General features: G+C 37.2%; 1 protein-coding gene and 1 long non-coding RNA gene across 2 annotated transcripts; one reads left to right on the top strand and one right to left on the bottom strand.

The window, feature by feature from the left end:
• Positions 1–1,225: 1,225 nt before the first annotated feature.
• Positions 1,226–8,486, bottom strand: LOC577116 (cytochrome P450 2U1). The gene is made up of 6 exons (XM_777365.5): positions 7,890–8,486; positions 6,718–6,946; positions 6,119–6,518; positions 4,790–4,979; positions 2,188–2,325; positions 1,226–1,423 (listed from the first exon to the last, which is right to left on the bottom strand). The coding sequence occupies exons 1-6, from the start codon at positions 8,245–8,247 to the stop codon at positions 1,245–1,247; spliced, it is 1,494 nt and encodes a 497-aa protein (XP_782458.4). The 5' UTR covers positions 8,248–8,486; the 3' UTR covers positions 1,226–1,244.
• Positions 8,487–11,086: 2,600 nt separating this feature from the next.
• Positions 11,087–15,732, top strand: LOC115919840. Its single transcript, XR_004062036.1, has 3 exons — positions 11,087–11,599; positions 12,045–12,117; positions 12,487–15,732. It is a non-coding gene; the product is annotated as an uncharacterized LOC115919840 (long non-coding RNA).
• Positions 15,733–23,342: the final 7,610 nt, after the last annotated feature.

Genomic DNA, 23,342 nt, shown 5'->3' with positions numbered 1-23,342 from the left:
TATTTTTTTTGATTGTTGTTTAAACTTGAGATAACCTGTCAGGAGATTTTAGTATGCTGATGGTGTGACATTTCTTTTTCAACTACTTTTCCCGAATCTTTTTTCTTCTTGTTTGGGAGCCTCATATGAATGTTTAAATTATAGAACACAAATTAATGTGACTTCTAACACTGATCGTTTAATCAATCCAAATTCTGTTTTTCATTGTTTTTCAAGCCTATTGCTAAAAATGAACTAATCAATGTCTTTAGATAGTCGAATAATGCAAAATCGATTAGATACGATAAACTTGGATATAATGTATTTTAATGTACTTTACGTGAAGAGGCCACCGATTACCGACAAATCTAGATGTCTTTAATTGCAAACAAGTCAAATATTCCATAGGTTATCCAGCAAGTAACCATCAAATAAATTATTGATCATGGTTCTTCGGGAATGTGATATCTTGTCTTTATTCTTCCTCATTGATGGATCATGTTTAAACCATATATACATATACACAAAAAGAAAATTATAACGGTATTATTGATTGATTTATGCATTTATTATTTCATTGGTTATGTATTAACTGGTAGATAATTATCTCTACGTACCTCTGTATGATCAATATACACATTCTGAATAAATTTCTTATTTCTATGTTACAAAATAGATAATTATAATATGATGAGGTGTATCCTAATCAAATGATTGGTTGGAAGCGTGTACGTGACCAGGCATTTATTTTGCCTAACGCGTAATTTGGATAATGACCTGTCATTATCCAATGGTAATAACCGGTCATTAACAAAATCATTTTATACAACATCATTTCATAAAACAAATAAAACATAATCTTATTAAACAAATAATACACATCATTTTGTTCGGGCATTAGTAAAAATTACCCACACTCGGTACCTTCAACACAGTCCCGAAACCTCGGCTATCGCCTCGGGCGTTTTAGACTGTTCCAAAGGTACCTCGTGTGGGTAATGGATGTGTATTATTGGTATACTATCCTGTACATGTGATTGTATTTTTTGATTAGGTTAGGTATGGTAATACATGATTCACAAAACACGAGGTGGAGAGGGAAAAAAGAGCAAAAGGAGGAGAGGGATATAGAAAAAGAGTCAGATGCAGAGCAAATACCAGATATTCAGAGAGAGACAGAGGGGGGGGGGGGGGGGGGGGGGGGGAGATAAGAGATATATATAGGCCTATGAAGGAATGAAAGAAATTGGTGAAGAAAATTACATTTACACTCTTTTCTCTGCCTTAATCAGAAAATCATACGGTATCAATGCAACACCAGGTATGGCATCTATGTTTGCCGGTGAATCCCCAGGCAAGCGAAAGATGAATCTTTGAAGGAGACAAGTGAAGGTCAAGAAGACTTCCATCTTGGCCAATATCTCTCCCAAGCACACACGGCTCCCTGAGCAAATAAAAGTAATAATATCAATACGTTGTTAAAGTTACTTGAATATCATAAAACAGACGAATACAATTGTATTTATTCTGAGACAGGCCCCGTTGTTTAGAACCTGTAACCGGGACGAAGAGGAAGTATGAAGTTAGCACTTCTGTACTCTATTGTCGATATGTGCAAAAATGACGTCAAATCGAGGATAATGATCAAAGCATTACATTAGTAAGCACACTCTGCTGTCATAGTTCATTTTTTTCTAGAGTCTGTAGGGTCAAAATCGGGAGAGAGTACGAAATCCGCCAATGCTAATCTGCACTCCAAAACACAACCATTATAAATTAAACTGATAAATACTGAAATCTCTCATTCATTGCACAAACATGCCTTGACACGAACAAGTTCACGGACCTGGGGGACGTTTCACAAACACTAAGATCGACTTTAAGTAGGACTTAACTATAGCAGGCTGTTTATTCCACCATTTGCTCTCACTATTTACTGGCAAAGGTCTCTCAAGAGACGAACAAATCATGGTCACAAATCTACAGAATTTACTTTTTTTTCATTTATAATTCCTTATTGAAGGAAGAAATATTATCTAAAGATCACAATGGCGAGAGCAAAAACAGCCTGTTTTAGTTAAGTCCAACTTAAAGTCGATCTTAGTCTTTACTCTTTGTGAAACACTCCCCTGGTTATGGTTATCGTAATCGCACTTGCGTAGATTCATGTACCCTATGGCAATGAATAGATGTTTTACTATAACCTACCTATTCCAAATGGAATGAATGCATCCGGCTTGATAATGCTTCTTCCATCATCGCTCATAAATCGTGAAGGTTTGAACTTGTCAGGCTCCTCCCAATACTTCGTACTGTGCATGAGCTCCCAAATATTCACGATAGCAGCTGAAATATGGAAAGCAACAGATAGTATGGATGAAGATTAGTTGGTGTACAGAATAAGATGTGCACGTATGTATTATGATAAAAGTTAAAGATAAAGGTGAGTTCTGGTAATGCCAGTGCATTGTGAAAGAAAAGGTGTGGAATGGATTAGAAAAAGTTGATCATGTAGCATGTAAGTATTGGTGTGAACTGCAAGGTTCTGGAATCATCAAAATCATAATAAATTTGGCCGAGTCTTGGTAAAAGTAACAAGCACTGTACACAGAAAGCTATATATGGGACTACACAAATGGTGTCGGGGCTAGTACTACCTGATTTTCTTATCTTTCTATGCTCATTACTCAGCCAATATACATTTTCTTCCAAAATTAATTGGCACATGGCATTTATTTGTAATCTTGAACATTCAGTGTAAGTTTCGTTTGATTCTGTGAGAATTCATTTCCCCCTTTTTTTTTACCAGAACTCAAGTTTATCTTTAACTCTGATATTATGTGAGTAATTCAACAATTGTTAGCTGATTTATTATGATATTGATTATGATAGTCTTATCTAGGTTTACATAGTGCTTAATAAATCACTACCCCGATCATCGGATTCACACTTGCCCGCAGACAATGTCAACAACTTGTTCACCCCCTGGGGAGCATTCCAGGCAGGCTCCATGTTTAGGTCTTTAACAAAATGTTGTATTGTCCTTTAGGTGTCAGCACCTGTTTTTTTTATGGTTTTTTTGGTTGCTCTATTTCCATCTTTGGGCTGATATCTTTCTAGATTTTTTTAAAGTAGGGGGTAATGCGGATTCCCCCCCCCCCCCAAACAAAAAAGTTTTTTTGCTAATTACGCCACAGCTCCCTCGTCCATCGCATTTCGTCCCCCCCCCCCCGTACATGAAAAGAAATCGCCGCCCCTGCCGAGTTGGCCAACTTGGTTTAGTTGAACTGAATATGGCGTATGATGTTTACCAAATATAGCAGTATTCGCCACATTGTTACCAACTAAAATCGGGTTGGCCAAATAAAAATCTCCTAATCAATGGACTCTGTTTGGGAGGATGCAAGGGAGCCCTCTATAGACACACTGTTTGAAATTGTATCTAAAATGAAATAATACTTCTCTCACTTGGTGATGATCGGCGAAATCCAAATTGAGAAAAAGTAATGTCGGAAATGATTGTCCAATACCCCCCCCCCCCTCCCGTCAAAGAACACTGTATTTTCCCTGATTATAATGATCAATCATTAATATGTCATAGTAATTAGATTACCATGTGCGAGCCCGTAAGAAGGCGATCATAGCTAGAATGCGCTTCAGGGAGTGGAGACGTTCTCAAGATTTAGCAATTAAGAACCTTCAAGATACAAGCGCGTAGCCAGGATTTCATTTTAGGGGGGGCGGTAGTGAGCACGCGAAGCGTGCGAATCACTTAAAGAGCGCGCGAAGCGCGCTCCCTGGGGGGTGGGTGCAGGTGGGTGCAGGTGGGTGCAGGTGGGTGCAGGTGGGTGCAGGGAGGGGGGGAGTTTCGACTCATAATCCTTGTCTGAATTCAGTCCGCCCCTCCTGCTCATAGCGCGGAAGCTTTGAAGTTTCATTATATTATTAGAGAAAGAAGACGACTCGAAGTACCGTTCTCGACTCTTAATCCTTGTCTGAATTAATTCAGATCCCCTCCTCCCTCCTCCTGCGCGAAGCGCGGAAGCTTTGACGTTTCATTAAATTATTAGAGAAAGAGGACGATTCTTTGTTCCGTTCTCGACTCTTAATCCTTAATTTGAACTCAGTTTCCCCCTTTCCACGCGAAGCGCGGAAGCTTTTACGTTTCATTAAATTGTAAGAGAAAGAAGACGATTCGTTGTACCGTTCTCGACTCCTTTTCCCTTTTTCTTCCTACGTCCTCTTACTTTTTTTTCTTCTCCTTCGCTCTCTTTTTTTTTTGGCCGGCGTTTTTTTTTTTGGGGGGGGGGGGGACCGCCCCCACCGCCCCCCTGGCTACCAAGATATGCGTCTTGAGTGATATAAACTTTAATCTAACCTTTGAAATTTGCAATGCCACTACTGATTTATTTTGTTGAAACTTGGAAATTCTCTCTCACACATACTGTCTCCCGAGTACAAGTTTATAGAACAAAGGGTTGTCTTCTGAACCACTTCTATCTTTACGGATGTGGTCCAGGGGCCAACCATAAGGGCCAATGTCCAGATTCTTGGCCAGAGCCAATCCCCGGAGTCTACAACGACGTAGCCTCCAGAAGCTCAAGTTGTTTTTTTACAGCAATTTAGAACCTTTTAGATGGCCGTCACGAGCAATAGAAATTGTAATTTTCGACAGCCTCTCTTTCATCAGGAAAGTATTTTTTTAAATCTCTCTCTCTCTCCTTTTTTCTTTTCGTTTCTTTTACCCTCTTTTCTATCCACTTTATCCCTTTTCTTCCGTCGCGCGCGCTCTCTCTCATGCGCCACTGACCTGTTCCCTTAGGAATGGAGTACCCCTTGACCTCGGCATCCTTGTTGGTGAATCTGGGAAAGCCAAGAGGTGACACCGGTCGGAATCTTTGGACTTCCATGATCGTGGCCATCGTCAGCGGCAATGCTTCTCTGTCCGACATCGACGGTGGCCGATGATCTCCAATGACGCAATCGATCTCGTTTTGCACCTGGAATTTCGTATGGATGATATTGGAAGGATAATACTACACTCTTGTCAATAAGGTTTGAATAATCTTTTCCTATCTCTTTTCATGTTATGACTGTTAAAATATGATTTATTGTTGATAAAGGTTATTATCTTTGCTTATTGCTATGACTCTTCAGATTGATTAATAACGTTACGAGAAAATGTAAACTTTACCAATCAAGGATAAATCTTATTTTCACATATTGTTTTTTTAATATTCCAAAATTGTCCAAAAGGAAAAAATTGTATTACAGAGTATAGAGAGGGGAAATGTTTTAATACTAGTTAGTCAACGAGCAGTAGCAGTTGAGGCGAGGATATAGTTATAAAAGGGATAAAGCATCTGAAGAAACTGAAAATTCAGCTTTACTGACAAAGTGGATCAAGAGTAGCGTCGTATAGATCATAATCATACACATAGATTTCGTTCAAATTTGTGAATTGTTTAAATAATTGCAAATTATCATGTGGTTTTGAATTACTTTAATAGGGACGCATAGAGGATTTAATTCCATGGGATCATTTCTCGTAACCGTCATAAGTCGAACTTCTCGGACATCCCATAGAAACACGTATTACAGAATTATTGATATGCGTTCTTATGGGATGCCCGCGATTTCTGACTTGACAGTTTCGAGGAACTGGCCCCCAGGTCATTAGTTCATAATAATATAGGTCACATTTTCGATCATAATTCTAATACAATTTCGCTTGATATTAAAAGGGATCAGCAGGAATTTCAGTTTAAAATAACTTTACAGCTTCTTAGAAGGCTCCTCGTAAATGATACTCCATCCCCGGAATGGTTTTAAAACAATATAATGCATACATATGAATAGATTTACCTGCTAATATTTAAGTGTTTGTTCAATTGTTTGCGTATCTGGGCCCATTTTGCTAAACTCCCCGGCCCCACAGAAGAGCTGGAGAGGCCTATGCTAAATCTGAATCTAAAGTTATGCGACTCCACACTCATGGTGGAGTAAAACCAGTCGGAATGATTTTCCCATGATCTGATTTTGTTCAAAACTGTTCTCATATCCCAACCCATCACTTATTAACTTATTGGTTATAATTTCTATACGATTAACATCTGTTCATATATATATATTTATGCACCTGCTCCATGGCATCTGGATGTGCCGCCATCAAAAGAATTCCCCACAGCAAGGTAGTACTCGTGGTCCCCGTACCCGCCGCAAACAGGTCAAAGATCCCACGCCACACCCTGGTCTCATCGAACACAATCTCATCTCCACGTTTTTTCTGCTCTCGAATTTCCAAGATGTAGAGATCAATGATATCCCGGATATGCTGGTCATCGAGGGTCTTCCCGTGTTCATCGACCATGCGGGTCACTAGGGTTTTGAGGGAGGAGATGAGATTTCGGAATTTGGAGTATAGGGGCGTGTAGAGGAGAAAAGGGAAAAGTTGTCCCACGGTGAAAAACGAGATGGATGACAGTGCACTGTGAATTCTCGAGATCAAATCGTTGAATTCTGGATCATTCAAATCAAACCTGCGAGGGGGCGTAAGGATACGAAAACGAAAAACTTTAACAGCCCATCCAATTTTTTTTCGACAAGGCTCCAAAAATTCAGCATTAATTTTGTCGACCAAATTTGTTTAATTGGAAATCCCCACCCCATCCACACAAACGCATACCCACCCACACAAACACACCAACCGCAAATGGCGCGTCTGGAGGCAATCCTTACCTTTGTCCAAAAGTTATGCCACAGATGATGCTGGATACAGAGTGGGTGATAAGTCCTTTGGGATTAAAACTGGTTTCTTGGTTATTCTCGATGGTCTCACAAAGCATTTTTGCCTCTTCTATGATCCGTTGCTCCATGCTGTACTTCCCAACACCGAACGTCCTCATCGCACTCAGGCCAAATCGACGCCGGGCCTTCCACACAGGCCCGTTATCAAACGCAAAACTACCTGAAAGAATGCATGATTTAGATCGAAATAGGTGTATTTAGAACAATGTCTAAGGAATTCATTTTGTTTTCTTGCAGCAAATACGTTTATTTATTTTTAGAGAATTCAAAATGAAAAGTAGGCCTACAGCCTACATGTAAATTATTTCGTAAGAAACAAATAGTGACGGTGACGAAGGGTAGATCGATGATTATGATAATAATAATTATAATATCAACAACAAGGACAACAGCTAAAGCGACAACAATACTGCAATGGGTTTCTTATAGAATTTGTTTTTGTCAGACTAGCCGGGCTTTCAAAGTGCTCCGTCATATTACCCATAAAAGGGTGGTTAATTATTGTTTGAAGCTTTTACAATTGTTTTAAGTGTTTAAGTTGAGGTTTTATTTTAACTCAGGCAATGGATGTATCGTTTCTTTAAATTATATATGTTGCCAATCCAAAGCATGTAACTGCTTCTTTACGTCAAGAAAGGAAGTCCAGTGGCCTACCGGGATCTGAATTACACAGGTATTTTCTCAGTAACAACTACTGTTGTTATATTTATAAGAGGTCTTAACGATTTTCATGTATTACTTTGACGATAAATAGACCTGTTTACAAAAAATATAGTTTAATTCAAGCATGTTATTCCCCTGACAAGCGGTTAACAACTAATTGATAAACTTGCTTTACATACAAGCAAAACTATGGATGCATTCATTCATCTGACAGTGAAGCCTCTGGCAGTTTTGTTAGTAAGATATGCATGAAATGAGTAAACAGGTCTATTACATTATAACCATTCTTTTTCCCTCTCTTTACAGCAGATCTGCTTAACAGTTACAAAATATACATATTTCTAGTGAAATACTCCTTGTTATTAATAACAGGTCTTTGGGATGTTCCTGTAATATTTTGACGATAAATCACTGCACTACCTTATCCAAGTTTACCTTACCAGCGGAACCGAGACCTTGTTTGAGCAAAGGGGGCATGTGCCGGTCTGAGAATGCCTCGGCTTGATTCACGAAAGCTTCTTTCACTGCATCAATTTCGCTCATCACCACAGTCCTCTGGGGTCCTACACGGATCGAGAAGACACTACCGTATTTTTCCTTGAGTCCTCGAAAGACTTTGCGGAAGTCTCGGCGGAACATCGGAAGATGGCCGATCAACGGGAGACCCGGTGGCGAAGGAGGCAGCGGAAGCTTCGACTTCCGAGTTTTGGAACCTAGAAGCCATTTCGCCAAAAGGAAGACAGCAAAGCATATCAAGCCGTCTCTCAATCTTTCAACTTTAAATAGTCCCAATTCCATTGTCCAACTACAGATCTTGACTCAGTCAATATCCTATCTTAAAGTTGCTTTGCACCTCACAGTTTAATGTGCTTGCTACAATAGGGAGCTATCACCTCCCTGCTACAATGGAGAAATCCGTGTATGTAAACGTTTATCCGTTTGAAGCGTACCTAATCTAGATTAAAGCTGATTTTGTGAGAGTCTACGCAAATCTAATCTTGCATCCAGGTCCGATCACGAAAGCCTCGATCCACAGTAGCTAAACGCAAACAGCTCATGTCTCACTTCCCATAAACAAACAGAGAGTCCTCGAAGTTTCCGCAACAAATAAAACGGTGTACATGTATTTGTAATAGTGCGACACTAGTGGAACTATTGTGAAGAATATTATGTCTTTTTTCATTGAACAATGACATTGTACGGTTTACTTCCCTTTACGCACGCATAATAGCTAGCTGTGCCTGCCAATAGGTGATAGGTCAAAATCCCAGTCGAACGACAAAGACATAGTTGTATATTCTCTACCGTGTATTGCCTGCCACATATAGGGGGAATGTACGTAATGGTATACGGAGGTAGCTCTCGGTCGTCTGCTATTACCTTTATTTTGACACCTCAACCGTGCGTTTGAAATTTCACTGAATCATTTGGCTCGTCCCGAAATAATGCAGCGGTTGGATGATTGGTAGCGAGTTCCATTAATTCAGGGCCATAGGCTTACATCGTCTCCTCGACTTAGGATAGCCCAAGTCCTATCTTCAACTTTACAAATAAAAGCCAATCCATCGGCAGCGAGAATGTTTATCACATTTAACCCACACCTTACTAGGAGGTTCCTATTTTAACCTGACTGTCCTCTTGTTCTCCCTCCCCTCTCCATTATAGTAACTGTGTTTACACATGGAAGCCTCCTCAGCATCAATTATGTATATAAATTATTACCCATTTACACCTTGGTGGAGAGTGGTAAATGTGGATAAATGTCTTGCCAAAGGACATTAGTGGCGGAATGGGATTCGAACCCTCCACACTAAGATTAAGAGTCAGGTGTATGGACTACTGCCACGACACCTACATGATTTATATTTCTCTCTTTCTCCCTCGCTCTTTCGTAATTTCCCTTTTCTCTCACTCTATTCGAATTTAGAAAAGTTTGCACGATTGAAATGTTGAGTTAATGACTTGGTTGATAGCCTTTGCCCCAATATTAATTGTCATTGCATTATTAAATGAAACTCATGATCCAATCAATTCTTCGTGAATGTTTGAATATGATATTGCTCAACCTAATCCAATCTCAATTTGGCAATTTGGTCAGTAGATTGTGACGTATGAACGGTTAACTCTCCCGTTTGCTGTGTACGACCTACTACAATATCATTACTTAATGGTTATCTCGTAAGCCCCTCCTCCCTTAGGGCACTACTTGAAGTAATTTTGAAATGCCCTGTCGATGTTACACTTTGAAATTTGTATATCTTTTGATAAAAAATACACCCTCACAGCTTATAAAACAACTTCATGCCTCATGTAAACGCATAAACAACAGGTTCATAAATGTAAACAATTATTCATATAATCCGTTATAGACCGTAGATAACATAATCACGAATGTTATCATGGGTTATCAACTCATTGTACGTTGGCCCCAAAAATGACAACACATAATGAGATATAGCTGCATTTCTGTACTAGCGACGAATGCACTAAGTCGGACATGTATATGTACAGTTCACAATTGAACATGGGTTATCAACTCATTGTACGTTGGCCCCAAAAATGACAACACATAATGAGATATAGCTGCATTTCTGTACTAGCGACGAATGCACTGAGTCGGACATGCATATGTGCAGTTCACCACTAAATTAATCATACCCCCTTGCAAATTGCCATTCTTTTTTGTGTATTTCTTATCTCAAGAAGTTGGACTGGTTGAATTAGCTTTGATTTATCACATTATCAAGAAACATAAATCGGGACAAATCATTTTATGTATACAAACTTAAAATATTACAAAATCTGATAAAGGTATGGATAATTTAGTTGTTAACTGTATAATACCTTATAATTCACATTCGATTAGTTATGATGTGGTTTATCAAAGCTACAGAATACTCTGTGTTAAAAAACCTTAATATTTGACAGTTATTTATTTATTAAATATATAACTCATTTCAAACTGAAGTCTATACAACTGACATACTGAAGAGTACTACTTTATTATGGAGCATGTTTTTTATGACATTGTTTAATTACTATTTATAACATGATAATTCGACATTAGAATAAGTTCTTCACTTTAGAAATCCCAGAATCTAGACTCTAGTGTGTCAGTGTCATTGTGTTTCAGTAATCGACGGTATGAGTGATACACATGTGTGTTTCGGATGTTCTGATTCCAAACTCCTATTCGAAGTAGGAGTTTGACATTTAGTATCCGGTGAAATTGAAACCATCGCGCGTATGGGTGTGTATCCACAATCAAAACGTACCATTCATATCTGCCGTATGCAAACTACAGTAAGCTTTAAGAGCTATCATGTTTCAAAAGGGGAAAATTGTTTATCATATACCAGACAAGTACCCCCCAGTGTGTGCGTGTGTGCGCGCGCGCGTGTGCGTGTGCGTGTGTGCGTGTGTGCGCGCGCACGTGTGCGTGTGCGTGTGTGTGTATGTGTGTGTGTATGTGTGTGTGTGTGCGCGCGCGCGTGTGAGTGTGTGTGTGGGTATTTTTCATGCAGATATTCTAAGATCGATTACACTTGATTTGATTTATCAGAAGAAAAGGCCATTAACGCAGTTAAAGAGAAGATTCATTGATTTAAAAAACTAACTTTAATGTCATTATTGTGTAACAGGTCAGAATTGAACTGTTTTATAGTGAAACATATATACCTATTTTTAATCAATATCTCCTCAGGAGGAAAGTAAGAAGTTTATATGTTAACAAACTTTGTACTTCAAAGAAGTATGACTCACACATATTCTGAGTAGAAGCTATCAATTTGGCCAAAACACGACATTCCACAGCTATGAGAGAGTTAATGATGTATGGTCACTTGGTCAAAGGTTAGTAACTCGACCCCCCCCCCCCCTTCCAGAACACTTGTAGTAACTTAGCCAAACAAACCCCAGATTGTAAACATCGGATAAGAACCCCCAAAACAAAAGACTTCCTGTCTCCCTCCCAATAACAAGACCCTTTCCCAGAACAGGTTACGTGTGGTAGCTAGATCACTGTGAGAGTGTAGCTGTTATAAAAGAAGGCAGAGGTATTTGACAGATTCACTCCTGTACTGCACCCCATCCATGGGGCAGGCAGGGAGGTCGACTCTGCAAGCTTTTGGTGTAACATGTCATTATATAGGTAAGAAGATTATTCTTTTGTTAAGTTGGATAATTATTGAGATAATTAGTACTTTTGTAGATGTATTCTGATGTTAGTTAATAACCTTGGTATCGTTATGAACGATAAGTTGTGCTGAATTAATATGCATTAAAGGTGTGGCATATTATTTGTTTAATCATCAGTAGGTTGATTTCGTTAGTGCATTAAACACTAGTTTACGATTTGGTAATAGTAATTTAAGATGATTTGTATATTACTATGTTATCCATTACTTGTAATCTTTAGGAGTTTTAGTTATAATGTGTTGTTGAGGTTAACTCTGGATAATCGTATTTTGCAAGACAGTTGTATTTTAAAGTAATGTTTTAAGAGTTAACAGTTAACGGATACAATCTGAACCTTCTTCAGTTTGGTGTTTTAGAGTCAAATTTACAATGATTTGTATTAATTATTATTCCTTCAGGTGTTGACAAATTACAATCAACATGTAAGAAGCGGGAACGAGAGGAAACGGTCCTCTAGGCCAGATTGCCAGGGTGAGTGGGTTATCATATTCAATGTATAAACCACTAATTCAATGTAGTTTTAATTGGGAATTATGTTTGATTGTTTGACAAAGTTCACTTGATGGTTGTATTCATTTATTTGTTGGGAAAGTTATCCATAAAGATGGAAGAACTTTATTGATTAGAAACTTGTTATTTTCATGCAATATTGATTAAGTTTTAATGAATGGAATATAAACAACCTGTTTATCATTTATTATCATGAGTCGGCTTGACGTCATATTGTTGGAATTCGTATCTTAGAGTCATTAACGAATATTATGTTTTTCGCTATTATGTGTGTTTTTCAAACATGTCCTCATTTTTATTTAATTGTTTTAACTTTGTTTATTTGTCCAGGCTTTAGCTTTGGCTTTAGCTTACTTTAGCTTTGTTCACTTTGCACCTGAAATAAAAAGAACCGCAACACAACGAATGGTGTGATATAGTATTTTCTACCAGTTTCCGCGTGTGATCGGCGATGTTACAAATGGCGTAATCGGCAGGATTTCAGCAAGTGCAAGCCCTGGCTTTCTGTGGAGCTTCTACATCTGTGGGACAACTCGATCGGACTCAGATGTCTAGAAACGTGTAAATATTGACGTAGATTTAAGTTGTAGCGATTGTGTGTATTGTATGAATGTTTGTTGCTAAGCTAGTGTGAAGTTTAGTAAGGAGCTACATTGTGTTTGTTTAGGGGAAATTAAGGAGTAATGCTATTCATATGTTGTTCAGACTGTCATGATAATACTGTGTTTGGAACAGTCCATACCCCCTTTCGTATTTAATTTCGGCTGGTTGGATGGAGCCTCATACATAAGGGATGGCATACAAAGACACCGGTATTTTATAATATTGATAGGAGGGATAACAGTACATGTAGGTGTAGAGCAAGTATGAAGCTTTAGCTTTATCACGTATGAATAGTTGGAATATTCTTTATTTGAACTTGTAAATTGTTGAGATTTTAAGTTGGTTTTGGGATTCGTTAAAGTTTTGGTATTTTAAGGATAAGTTAGGTTTAGGTTGTACTTCATGTATATTACATTTATTGAATTGATATGCATGGTGGATATATTTTTTAGTTTAGAGACTGCTTTTGAAAAAGCAGGGGAGCCCATGAACGTGAAATGTTGTTTCAGTTTGGGTCAGCAATTGTTCGGAGTAACTATGTGCGTGTGTTGTGTAATGGATATTGTATTGTTTTACTGAGATTTCTGGAATGTAACTGGGTTTTGGCTGGAATTACTGTTGGACTTAGCCTGGATAGTGTATTTAGTGTTTATTCCGAAAACCTCGACATGAGACCGGAATCATTCATGGAAGAAATACTGGGGCGACTTTTAGGAACAGTAGGGTTTATCTCTCTATCTTTGTTTTTCTGTTAACCTCGTAGAGAGGCCGGAAAGGGCACATTGGTAGCGGAGAGGATTAGCCATAAGTTATAAGATTTCTTTGTATATTGCAATGTCGAATTTTTGTATCTTAATTAGGAGTTTATTAAGATGTGAAAGGAATATCCATAGGGCAAGGTTGTTACGAAATATAGTTGACAGTTTTACTGCTGTATTTGCTAGCGTGTGTAAATTAGGTACTATAAGGATGATTATTGTTTTTGTGTGTTTAGAATGACACAGGGTAGAATAATTGGGTATACCGTGAAAGTCATCTGGCTTGTTTGAAATGTCTGGGATATGAAGATTTGTGTTGATAACTAAGGTTTGGCAGTAGAGACTCTGGAACTGTTATGATCAGTTGGGTAGTACTTAGATAATTTGTAAATGCTAGGAGCCTCGACATGAGACCAGTTTTACATAATAAGGAGTGCTAGAATGACTGAAACAGATGAGTTTTGGCACTAGGTATGTTTTCTGTGATTCTCGTCATGAGACCAGAAAGTTCGTATTAGTGGTGCGGGTTGGCCAATAACGTGTTATGATTTCAATTTTTATGTTCTGTATTATGCAAAAATAGTTTTAATCACATGGTTAATTTTGATTTGCATATTGGTAATTAGGCATCGGTATTAGGATCGGGAAACAGCCACGATGGAGATAAGGTATAGTGGGAATTTAATATAATTTTTGTTGTAGTATGAGTGTCGGGACGACACGCAATTAAGCAGGGGAGTGTGTAACAGGTCAGAATTGAACTGTTTTATAGTGAAACATATATACCTATTTTTAATCAATATCTCCTCAGGAGGAAAGTAAGAAGTTTATATGTTAACAAACTTTGTACTTCAAAGAAGTATGACTCACACATATTCTGAGTAGAAGCTATCAATTTGGCCAAAACACGACATTCCACAGCTATGAGAGAGTTAATGATGTATGGTCACTTGGTCAAAGGTTAGTAACTCGACCCCCCCCCCCTTCCAGAACACTTGTAGTAACTTAGCCAAACAAACCCCAGATTGTAAACATCGGATAAGAACCCCCAAAACAAAAGACTTCCTGTCTCCCTCCCAATAACAAGACCCTTTCCCAGAACAGGTTACGTGTGGTAGCTAGATCACTGTGAGAGTGTAGCTGTTATAAAAGAAGGCAGAGGTATTTGACAGATTCACTCCTGTACTGCACCCCATCCATGGGGCAGGCAGGGAGGTCGACTCTGCAAGCTTTTGGTGTAACATGTCATTATATAGGTAAGAAGATTATTCTTTTGTTAAGTTGGATAATTATTGAGATAATTAGTACTTTTGTAGATGTATTCTGATGTTAGTTAATAACCTTGGTATCGTTATGAACGATAAGTTGTGCTGAATTAATATGCATTAAAGGTGTGGCATATTATTTGTTTAATCATCAGTAGGTTGATTTCGTTAGTGCATTAAACACTAGTTTACGATTTGGTAATAGTAATTTAAGATGATTTGTATATTACTATGTTATCCATTACTTGTAATCTTTAGGAGTTTTAGTTATAATGTGTTGTTGAGGTTAACTCTGGATAATCGTATTTTGCAAGACAGTTGTATTTTAAAGTAATGTTTTAAGAGTTAACAGTTAACGGATACAATCTGAACCTTCTTCAGTTTGGTGTTTTAGAGTCAAATTTACAATGATTTGTATTAATTATTATTCCTTCAGGTGTTGACAAATTACAATCAACATGTAAGAAGCGGGAACGAGAGGAAACGGTCCTCTAGGCCAGATTGCCAGGGTGAGTGGGTTATCATATTCAATGTATAAACCACTAATTCAATGTAGTTTTAATTGGGAATTATGTTTGATTGTTTGACAAAGTTCACTTGATGGTTGTATTCATTTATTTGTTGGGAAAGTTATCCATAAAGATGGAAGAACTTTATTGATTAGAAACTTGTTATTTTCATGCAATATTGATTAAGTTTTAATGAATGGAATATAAACAACCTGTTTATCATTTATTATCATGAGTCGGCTTGACGTCATATTGTTGGAATTCGTATCTTAGAGTCATTAACGAATATTATGTTTTTCGCTATTATGTGTGTTTTTCAAACATGTCCTCATTTTTATTTAATTGTTTTAACTTTGTTTATTTGTCCAGGCTTTAGCTTTGGCTTTAGCTTACTTTAGCTTTGTTCACTTTGCACCTGAAATAAAAAGAACCGCAACACAACGAATGGTGTGATATAGTATTTTCTACCAGTTTCCGCGTGTGATCGGCGATGTTACAATTGCAAAGGTGACACTCTTGATTGGCCAAGGTTATCAAAAGCCAATGCTTAGACAACATTCAAAGTAATGATTATTAACAATTACAAAACGCTTAGATACAGCCCCGACATAGCACCTGAAAAGCTCTCCGGTCGCTGCTGAGATATGACGTCACATGATGAACATGATGTGCACAAGCAGACGATGTCCCATGACATCTCACACAATTTCACTGCCTGTTTTGTCATCTTTTCTTCAGTTATTTCTCTTACTTCAATACCCTCAGGCGAAATGTTTAATCTATTGCCTCACTCTAAACCCCGTGCATGGTATTATTTGGATGAAAAATGCAAGGAAAAAAGAAGAAAAAGGAATCTTTCGCTTGTAAACAAAATAGGACGCCATTGTATTTTCAGCTGCATACACCGCGGCATGTTCGGCGTTTCAAGAGGGAACAAATGACGTCCATGCTATCATTCCGGAGGTTTTTTAATTTGAAAGTGTGGTTTCTTTGATTGTTCATTACCCCCTATCCTGTGTATTTACAAACAAAAGAATTTAGATTTCAGAATGGGGGTCATATCCCTTTTTGAATGATGTAAAATTCCATCACATTTATATACACTAAACTCATTATAATTTGAGAAATAAAAGCATTGCAATTATGTTCATTCTTTATGGGGTGTCGTCTGCTTGGGCAGGGTTGGTTCATATTGTGACGGCATTAAAACATCGTTATTTTTCCGGCGAATCTCTCGCATATCCCAGATGCTATAGAGGTTGTTTTATTTGTATTTTTATAAATCACCCGATATGTAGTTGAACTAAAATTTGCACGATGGCCATCTGTTAGCTTACCAGTTTCTAGTAATACGCTATTTGCCATATTTGTGATTTTCTATGAATCCGCACTTTAAGTTTAATGTCAGTGACAAATTCAGCACTAGATGGAGCCAGCGCACGCCCCTTGTTTTGTACTTTATGGGTGAAAATGAAACGAGCGTTTCAAGAGAGTAGAGCTCTTATTTTTATGGGAACATGTAAACAGTCGTAACTTGTTCCATAAATTGTCTCATTACCTTCGTCTCTTGAATTGGTCCATGGACTTTTGCTCAATAAAATGTAATGGCTTTCCAATAAATGTAACAATTCATTCAAGTGCTAATAGGCTAAAGTGAACATATATATTCTACCTTTTTATTTTATATTGTTTAAAGAAAAGAATTTTACGATTATGCTGGCGTCTCAAACACACATTCACACACGCCCACACTTTATTTATTATTATTATTGTCTCTAGCGCTTAGAGATTTCAGTGGTAAGTGCTTTATAAGTAACGTTTAATAAATACAAAATATAAATAACCCCAGACATAGACACAATCTCTTAGAATTTGTCGATTAATTCTATTAGTGCTTCACTCGGTATTCTTAATCCTTGAAGTCAGGATGTGTCTCTTCAGTGTACGTATTTTCATGAGGAAGCCTTTATTGTGTACACAATAAGCGGATTTTATCAATTCGGAAATTTCCGGCGATCCGTCTAGTGACCTGGCGACATTTAATCCGGGATTTAATGCGTCCGAGAAATAGGGCTAGGGTTAGGGTTGCAATCAGGTTAAAGGTTAGGGTTAGATTATTGGATATCACTGTTGGTCCAGGGTGGACGTTAGGAATTCGGTTAGTTTAAGTTATTGACTGTGACACAATATTGTCATCGGAACAGTTTTCTAATAACCGATATTTTGGGCATAATGTTATATTTAAGGAGATAAAAGGGAGGTCTTCTTGTTTTAATCAATCCATTTAAATATCAGCGTCTTTTGTATCGAATGCAATGTTTGATAAAAAAAACTTGTTTCATCAAAATAACCTTTAAAAATTCTGGTTCATTTATTAAATATTTCAGCATGTATTTATCTTTTTGTCCAGTTTTTGTATAACACACGACTCTATGTACGGTGTCCCTACATTGCCTCTCCCCGAAAATCTAGATTTTAATTCATAGTTTTGTCTAAGTATCCCTAATTTGAGCAGTAACAACATGCAGGAAGGATATATACAGAAAGAAAGTAAAATACATGATCATAGATTATATTCTCAATAAATAAAATAAATAAAAGACATCATTTAAAGTAAATAATGACAATTTTGACTGGCTTCTTGGGGAATGTATTTTTGGGTTCGGTTTATTTTCTTGTATTGAAATGTTAAGATCTTGTTCAATCTGTTTTCTAGATCAGAATCTTCTACCCAATTGTGCTTACTGTGATAATTGGAACCGGTTTACCAGGTAGGTCTTTATCATTCTTATTTTTCTCTCAGTTTTATTGACTGCTTAATATCGATCGGTCTTTACCTCTGCTGTTATAATATTAGGAATATCTTTATTCATAAAATTTTGAATTGAAATGTTGAACTAAATTTACCAAACGGATTGCCGAAAATATCTTAAAACAAGTAGAAAGACCCATGTGTCACTTCATGTTCAAAGGGGGTAACACGTGACCTCCTTTTTGCAAAATCTGTAACAATCACATACAAACACAATTTCAAGATGAAGTGATTTAAACGGTTAAATATTTATCTTTTAGGATAGAAAAATTGAAGCTTTTTGTCTGACTTGCACTCATTGGAATAACTGATTATTGCACGATTTTGGAGTACTAATAATCTCTTAACCACTGTTAAGCAAAAAATTATGCTTTTTATTTTCAGAGCCCCCACCCCCCCCCTCCTTTTTTTTGTTTTCAATGTATTGATAAACATGTTAACCGTTCTAGGTAATATAATTGTCATTAATATCCACTGTGTACGTTTAAAATCAAAGTCAAGTAGCGGATGCAACATTTTTTCAAACAGAGTAGGTGGGCATTATTTTGTCTCTCATATCGCCAAGAAACAAAATAATCGGTATTCTACTCTTTTCACCATAGTTTGTTCTTGGCCAATTCTTACCGCGGTGCTCCTCCTTTTCCCTCTTTTTTTCTTTCTCTCTCTCTCTGTCTCTCCACAGGTGTATATGCCCAGTCATGTTACGAAAGACTTGATGATGCGTCAACGAGATTTTTTCGACTCCGATGTCAAAGAAATCTCCTTAGCAACGACTCGCTTATCGCGTCTGAGCGCGACCTAGCACCATGGATTCCCATAGGGTGTGGAATGAGAAACAGAAGACAGCACAACATTTGCAGCGTTCTCGGTAAATACAGAATCAAATATGTCTGAAAAATCAACAGATTTACCCATTTAAGAGCTGGATGTATAGCAATCTATTTACTTTAAATAAAATATTGATTATGGCCCGGTCACACCATGACGTTTTAGAGAAACTTATAGCTAGCGTATGAAAAATCATGAAATAATGTCAAAACGTCGGCTTATGCCCCCCAAATAATCAAAAATTCTGCAGCATGAATAATTTAGGCGTATGCATAACGTATTAAACGTATACATATCGTATACCTATCACTAACTTATGACCGCGTATGACAACGAATAAAAGCGTGTGGCCATCGCATGTCCAGCGTTCTCGACCTATGCCCAACGTACATGTACGAGTAGCTTATGAGAAAACTATGCGCAGCGCGCTCGATGTGTTGCCGAAGATCACGTGTAAATTTCCTGTTTTCATATTTGAAAATTAAGATTAATTATGAATAGAAGAACTTACTTCTAAATAACTTCAATACATTGCTTTACATGCTTACAATTTGAAAAACACTACTACGCCACTTGTACGGTAGAAACACGTTCAATGTTAAAGGTACGTCGAATACGTCTGAATACGTCAATATGCGTTGCAAATACGTCAGATATAGGTTATATATAGGCTAGAAGTAAGTTACTCATATCAATAAGTTAGCTGTACGGTATACCTTCATGCCAACGCATGTCGACGTATGAGTTACCTACCTCTAACGTATTTAACGTGTGTCTAGCGTATGTGTAACATATGCCTAACCTATGCCTAACCTATGAAGAGGACGTCGGCATACGCCCAAAAATTGATTTCGGCCTCTGCGTACAACAACGTTTGCCGGCTTATACCAGCGTGCATTTAACGTATACAATTTATACTAAACCTACCCCTAACTTATGTCAACTTGCACTTTATATAGGCTGGCATACGTTACTGCTATACGTTCGGGGTGACCGGGTCATTAGAGAGAAGTACTTCTTCCAGTGCCGGGTGCACTACTCAGAAAACATTCTGGAAAAAAAAACAAAATAAAGAGTTATGATCACATGTTACTTACTTTCTTCACAGAAAAAAATATTCTAATCCAAGTGCCATTGGGGCATAAAATGGCTACCGGGGAACCATTCAGGGGAGTATTTCTTGTTTTGTGTTCAATATAAACGTAATACTTGGCTTCGCCCTCATTTTGCCAATGTCTTTCCTGTCATTTCATTTTTTTTAAAAATAACGATTCCTTATTTTCAGCGACGGAGAAACCGCAACCATATGAAGCTCAGCCATCTACAGTGCCCCCAACAGCATCAACGCCACCTTTAGATGACAGAGACTGTCATGGTTCTCTTGCTCGGAGCGGTAACTTCACAGGTAATCAAAGTCATGTGTTTAATGGGCAAGTCAAAGGCGTATCCAGGTATGGACCTCAGGAGGGACAAGCGAGGAAACAATGGAGGGGCGGATATCAACCCGACCCCAAAAATATTTAGGGGAAGAAAGGGGGAGGGAACTGGTGGATTGGAAATTTTAAATATAGGATTTCCCGGCGAAATTCGCGAGTTTGTCATTCGAATTCATTTACTTTGCATTTAAGTTAGCGCAGATCGGCTTTGCCATGCCAATTATCATTCAATTTTCCCGTTTTGGTATTCAATTTTGAATTTTGGTCGAAGGGTTTCATAGATCTGTCATTTAATTTAGAAAATGCTCAACTAGCATTGAAATTAACCGTCACTTGTCGAGGCGTCATTTTTATCATTCAAATTAACACCTTTCATTCGTATTCGAATTATGTTTATTCAAGTTAGGAATGTTAGGGTGAAGAAATGCAACCCACGTTTACAGTTTAAAAAAATGCAATTTAATGCATGATTTGCCATTAGGGTCTATTTCTTTTATTCCATTTATTAATTTTGAGGACAATGCATATGGGTGTAGTCAGACATTAGGTAGAGAAGGGGCGAAATCAAGGGATATGGCATTTCTGCACGGACATGTTCATATACCCCGGAAAAGGGGACACAAAAATACCTACCCCAGTCACAATATTGTACCATTCCTCCATAATAAAATTGTGATAAATTAATGATGAAACACAAGACAAACAACTTCCATACATAAAAATTTACAAAAATATTGACACCATCAAGTCCGTAGATGTAAGTCGTTTTTTTTCCCTTCTTTTTAACAATCAAACTTAAAGGATGAAGAATATCAGATAAATCTAAAAGTATATAAAGCGTATAAATGCAAGAAAATAAAATATGGTGAAATACACATGGAAAAAACAATCTTGAAAGAAAAAGAATGAACTATGGAAAGTGTGTAATAAACGAGAAATGTATATTAACCATCAATTTAAGTGCACAAAGTGCTTATTTAAATGCTACAAATAAATTCGAACGCTAAAAGTACACCTTCGCGAATTGTGTTGCGCCAAATCAAATGACCAAATAGCGAAAGAAGCACATTATTTATTAATTTGAATGAAACATACATAGATTATAACGACAAATTCATTTAAATGACAAACTCGCGAATTTGGCCGGAAAATCCTATACTAAGACAATGATTAATGTCTTTTTTTTTTCTATAGTTGGAAATTTGTCACGATGGACACCCCCCCCTCCCCCCCCCGCCGTTGCCCCTCTTTGAAATAGCAAACGTATAGGTGATTTATACGTTTCCACGTATTGTGTTTTATTATGACATAACAATAGGGTGATCACACTGCCTGTGCACACAGTCTGCTCCATGCGCATACGCACACAACAGCAGTCAGTTGGAAGATTTTCGTAAATTTATTTAAAAAAAACTAAACAATATTTTTTAATTTTTATTTCACGTATCTTTCAAGCATACCTTTAACTACAATTCTGTGTCGTTTCATTGTTATAGGCATGTGGGAAATATGTTAAATTATTAATTAGAATATTGTCTTTTCAGCCATGTGTGATATGGCCCGCTGATCGCCCATTGACTGTTATTCTGCGTGGTGAAAATGCACTTCAATGTATAAAACTCCCCTACAAAAATGCAATACCCTCATGTGTTTCACTCATTAAATCAATTTGTTATTTACACTCAAGGTAGCCACAACTGTACTAGGGTCACCAAACTTTGTTTTTTCTGAAATTCAGTCCCTCTGGAATGTTATGGCCTGTTGAATTGAATGGTTTCTCGGAAAATCGTCATAAATCCTCAAATCTGACATTTAAAAAAAAACTATACTGTGATGTAGCTGGAAGTCTGAAAATTCTTATCATTTGTTCGGTTTTTCTGAATAATTTGTGAAACATATGAGGAAAAAGCTGTAACGGTGATCCCAGTAATTTCCATCGCCATATTTTATTGGCATTGCAAAAATATTTTGAATTTAATTTTAATATTTGGTGTAAATATGATCTATAAATATATGGTTTAAAAAAAATGCCAACAAAATGAACAGTTTGGCTTTCCTATAGATATAATTAGCTGAAATGACCTAATTTGCATATTTGATGAATATTCATGATTTTTTTTCTCTTAAAAAAAAAAAAAATATTTCCATACCTGTCTGCTATACATAGGTTTCATTGATGTATCATGTTCGGTTTTGATTTCATTACATTTGCGCATATTAATTAGACGGACTTAGTTATTTTCACAACTTTTCCATATCTGCAGATTCGCAAAAATGGCAAAAATGACTTATTTTGTTTGCTTCTGTTTTCAAAACGGTAATAGATATATGAATTTTCTTTTTTGTATTTTTTACCACAAAGATGATATTTTAGTGTCTGATAATTTAATTTATCATTTGTGTCCAAGAAAGTGATGAATTAAGTTGTCAACTTTTTGCCACTTTTGCCAATTTTGCGATATCCAAAAAATGGTATAAAATCACAACGCATTGACCGATTTCAATTCTGTTTCATGTTTTTTGAAGCTTTCATAAAGCTTGATCATTTGCAATCATCAAATAACATGTGTTTGTTGTACTTATTTTTTGGTGTGCTCTACCTAATAATACGTACGATATAATTCCCTTAGCGCTTTACATTATGAACTTGGAAGACATAAACATAAAACAGAACAAATGCTTTGTTTGTTCTTTGTAGAGCATTAATATAACAGTGATTGATTGATTGAGCGAGTAGGTGATATTCTCGATTCATTATCATTCTATTTCTTTAGGTGATATCCATCTCCGGACTACGCCATGTAATTTTTATGGAAAGCGGTACCCTTTCGAAAAATTGCCGCCTGTCCCAGCTGATGAATCCATGAATTTGAGTATTCGGTTTTCTACTCGGTCGGTAGGCACTACCGTTATCGCACTGGCAGAACGATCTACATACCACACGTTTTACAGAGCAGATGAACCACTCTACAACA

Source organism: Strongylocentrotus purpuratus, unplaced genomic scaffold, assembly GCF_000002235.5.
Source record: "Strongylocentrotus purpuratus isolate Spur 01 unplaced genomic scaffold, Spur_5.0 spur5_scaffold_7, whole genome shotgun sequence".
NCBI lineage: Eukaryota > Metazoa > Echinodermata > Echinoidea > Camarodonta > Strongylocentrotidae > Strongylocentrotus > Strongylocentrotus purpuratus.
This window is presented reverse-complemented; position numbering and strand designations above follow the sequence as displayed.

What these genes read in the sequence shown, in the direction of transcription:
- LOC577116 (XM_777365.5), bottom strand. Translation starts at nt 8,247, where the DNA reads ATGGAATTGGGACTATTTAAAGTTGAAAGATTGAGAGACGGCTTGATA. An exon ending in ATCCAGATGCCATGGAGCAG is followed by an intron (nt 4,980 to 6,118) that starts GTGCATAAATAT and finishes ACGAAATTCCAG; the next exon opens with GTGCAAAACGAGATCGATTG. An exon ending in CTCCATTCCTAAGGGAACAG is followed by an intron (nt 2,326 to 4,789) that starts GTCAGTGGCGCA and finishes TCCATATTTCAG; the next exon opens with CTGCTATCGTGAATATTTGG.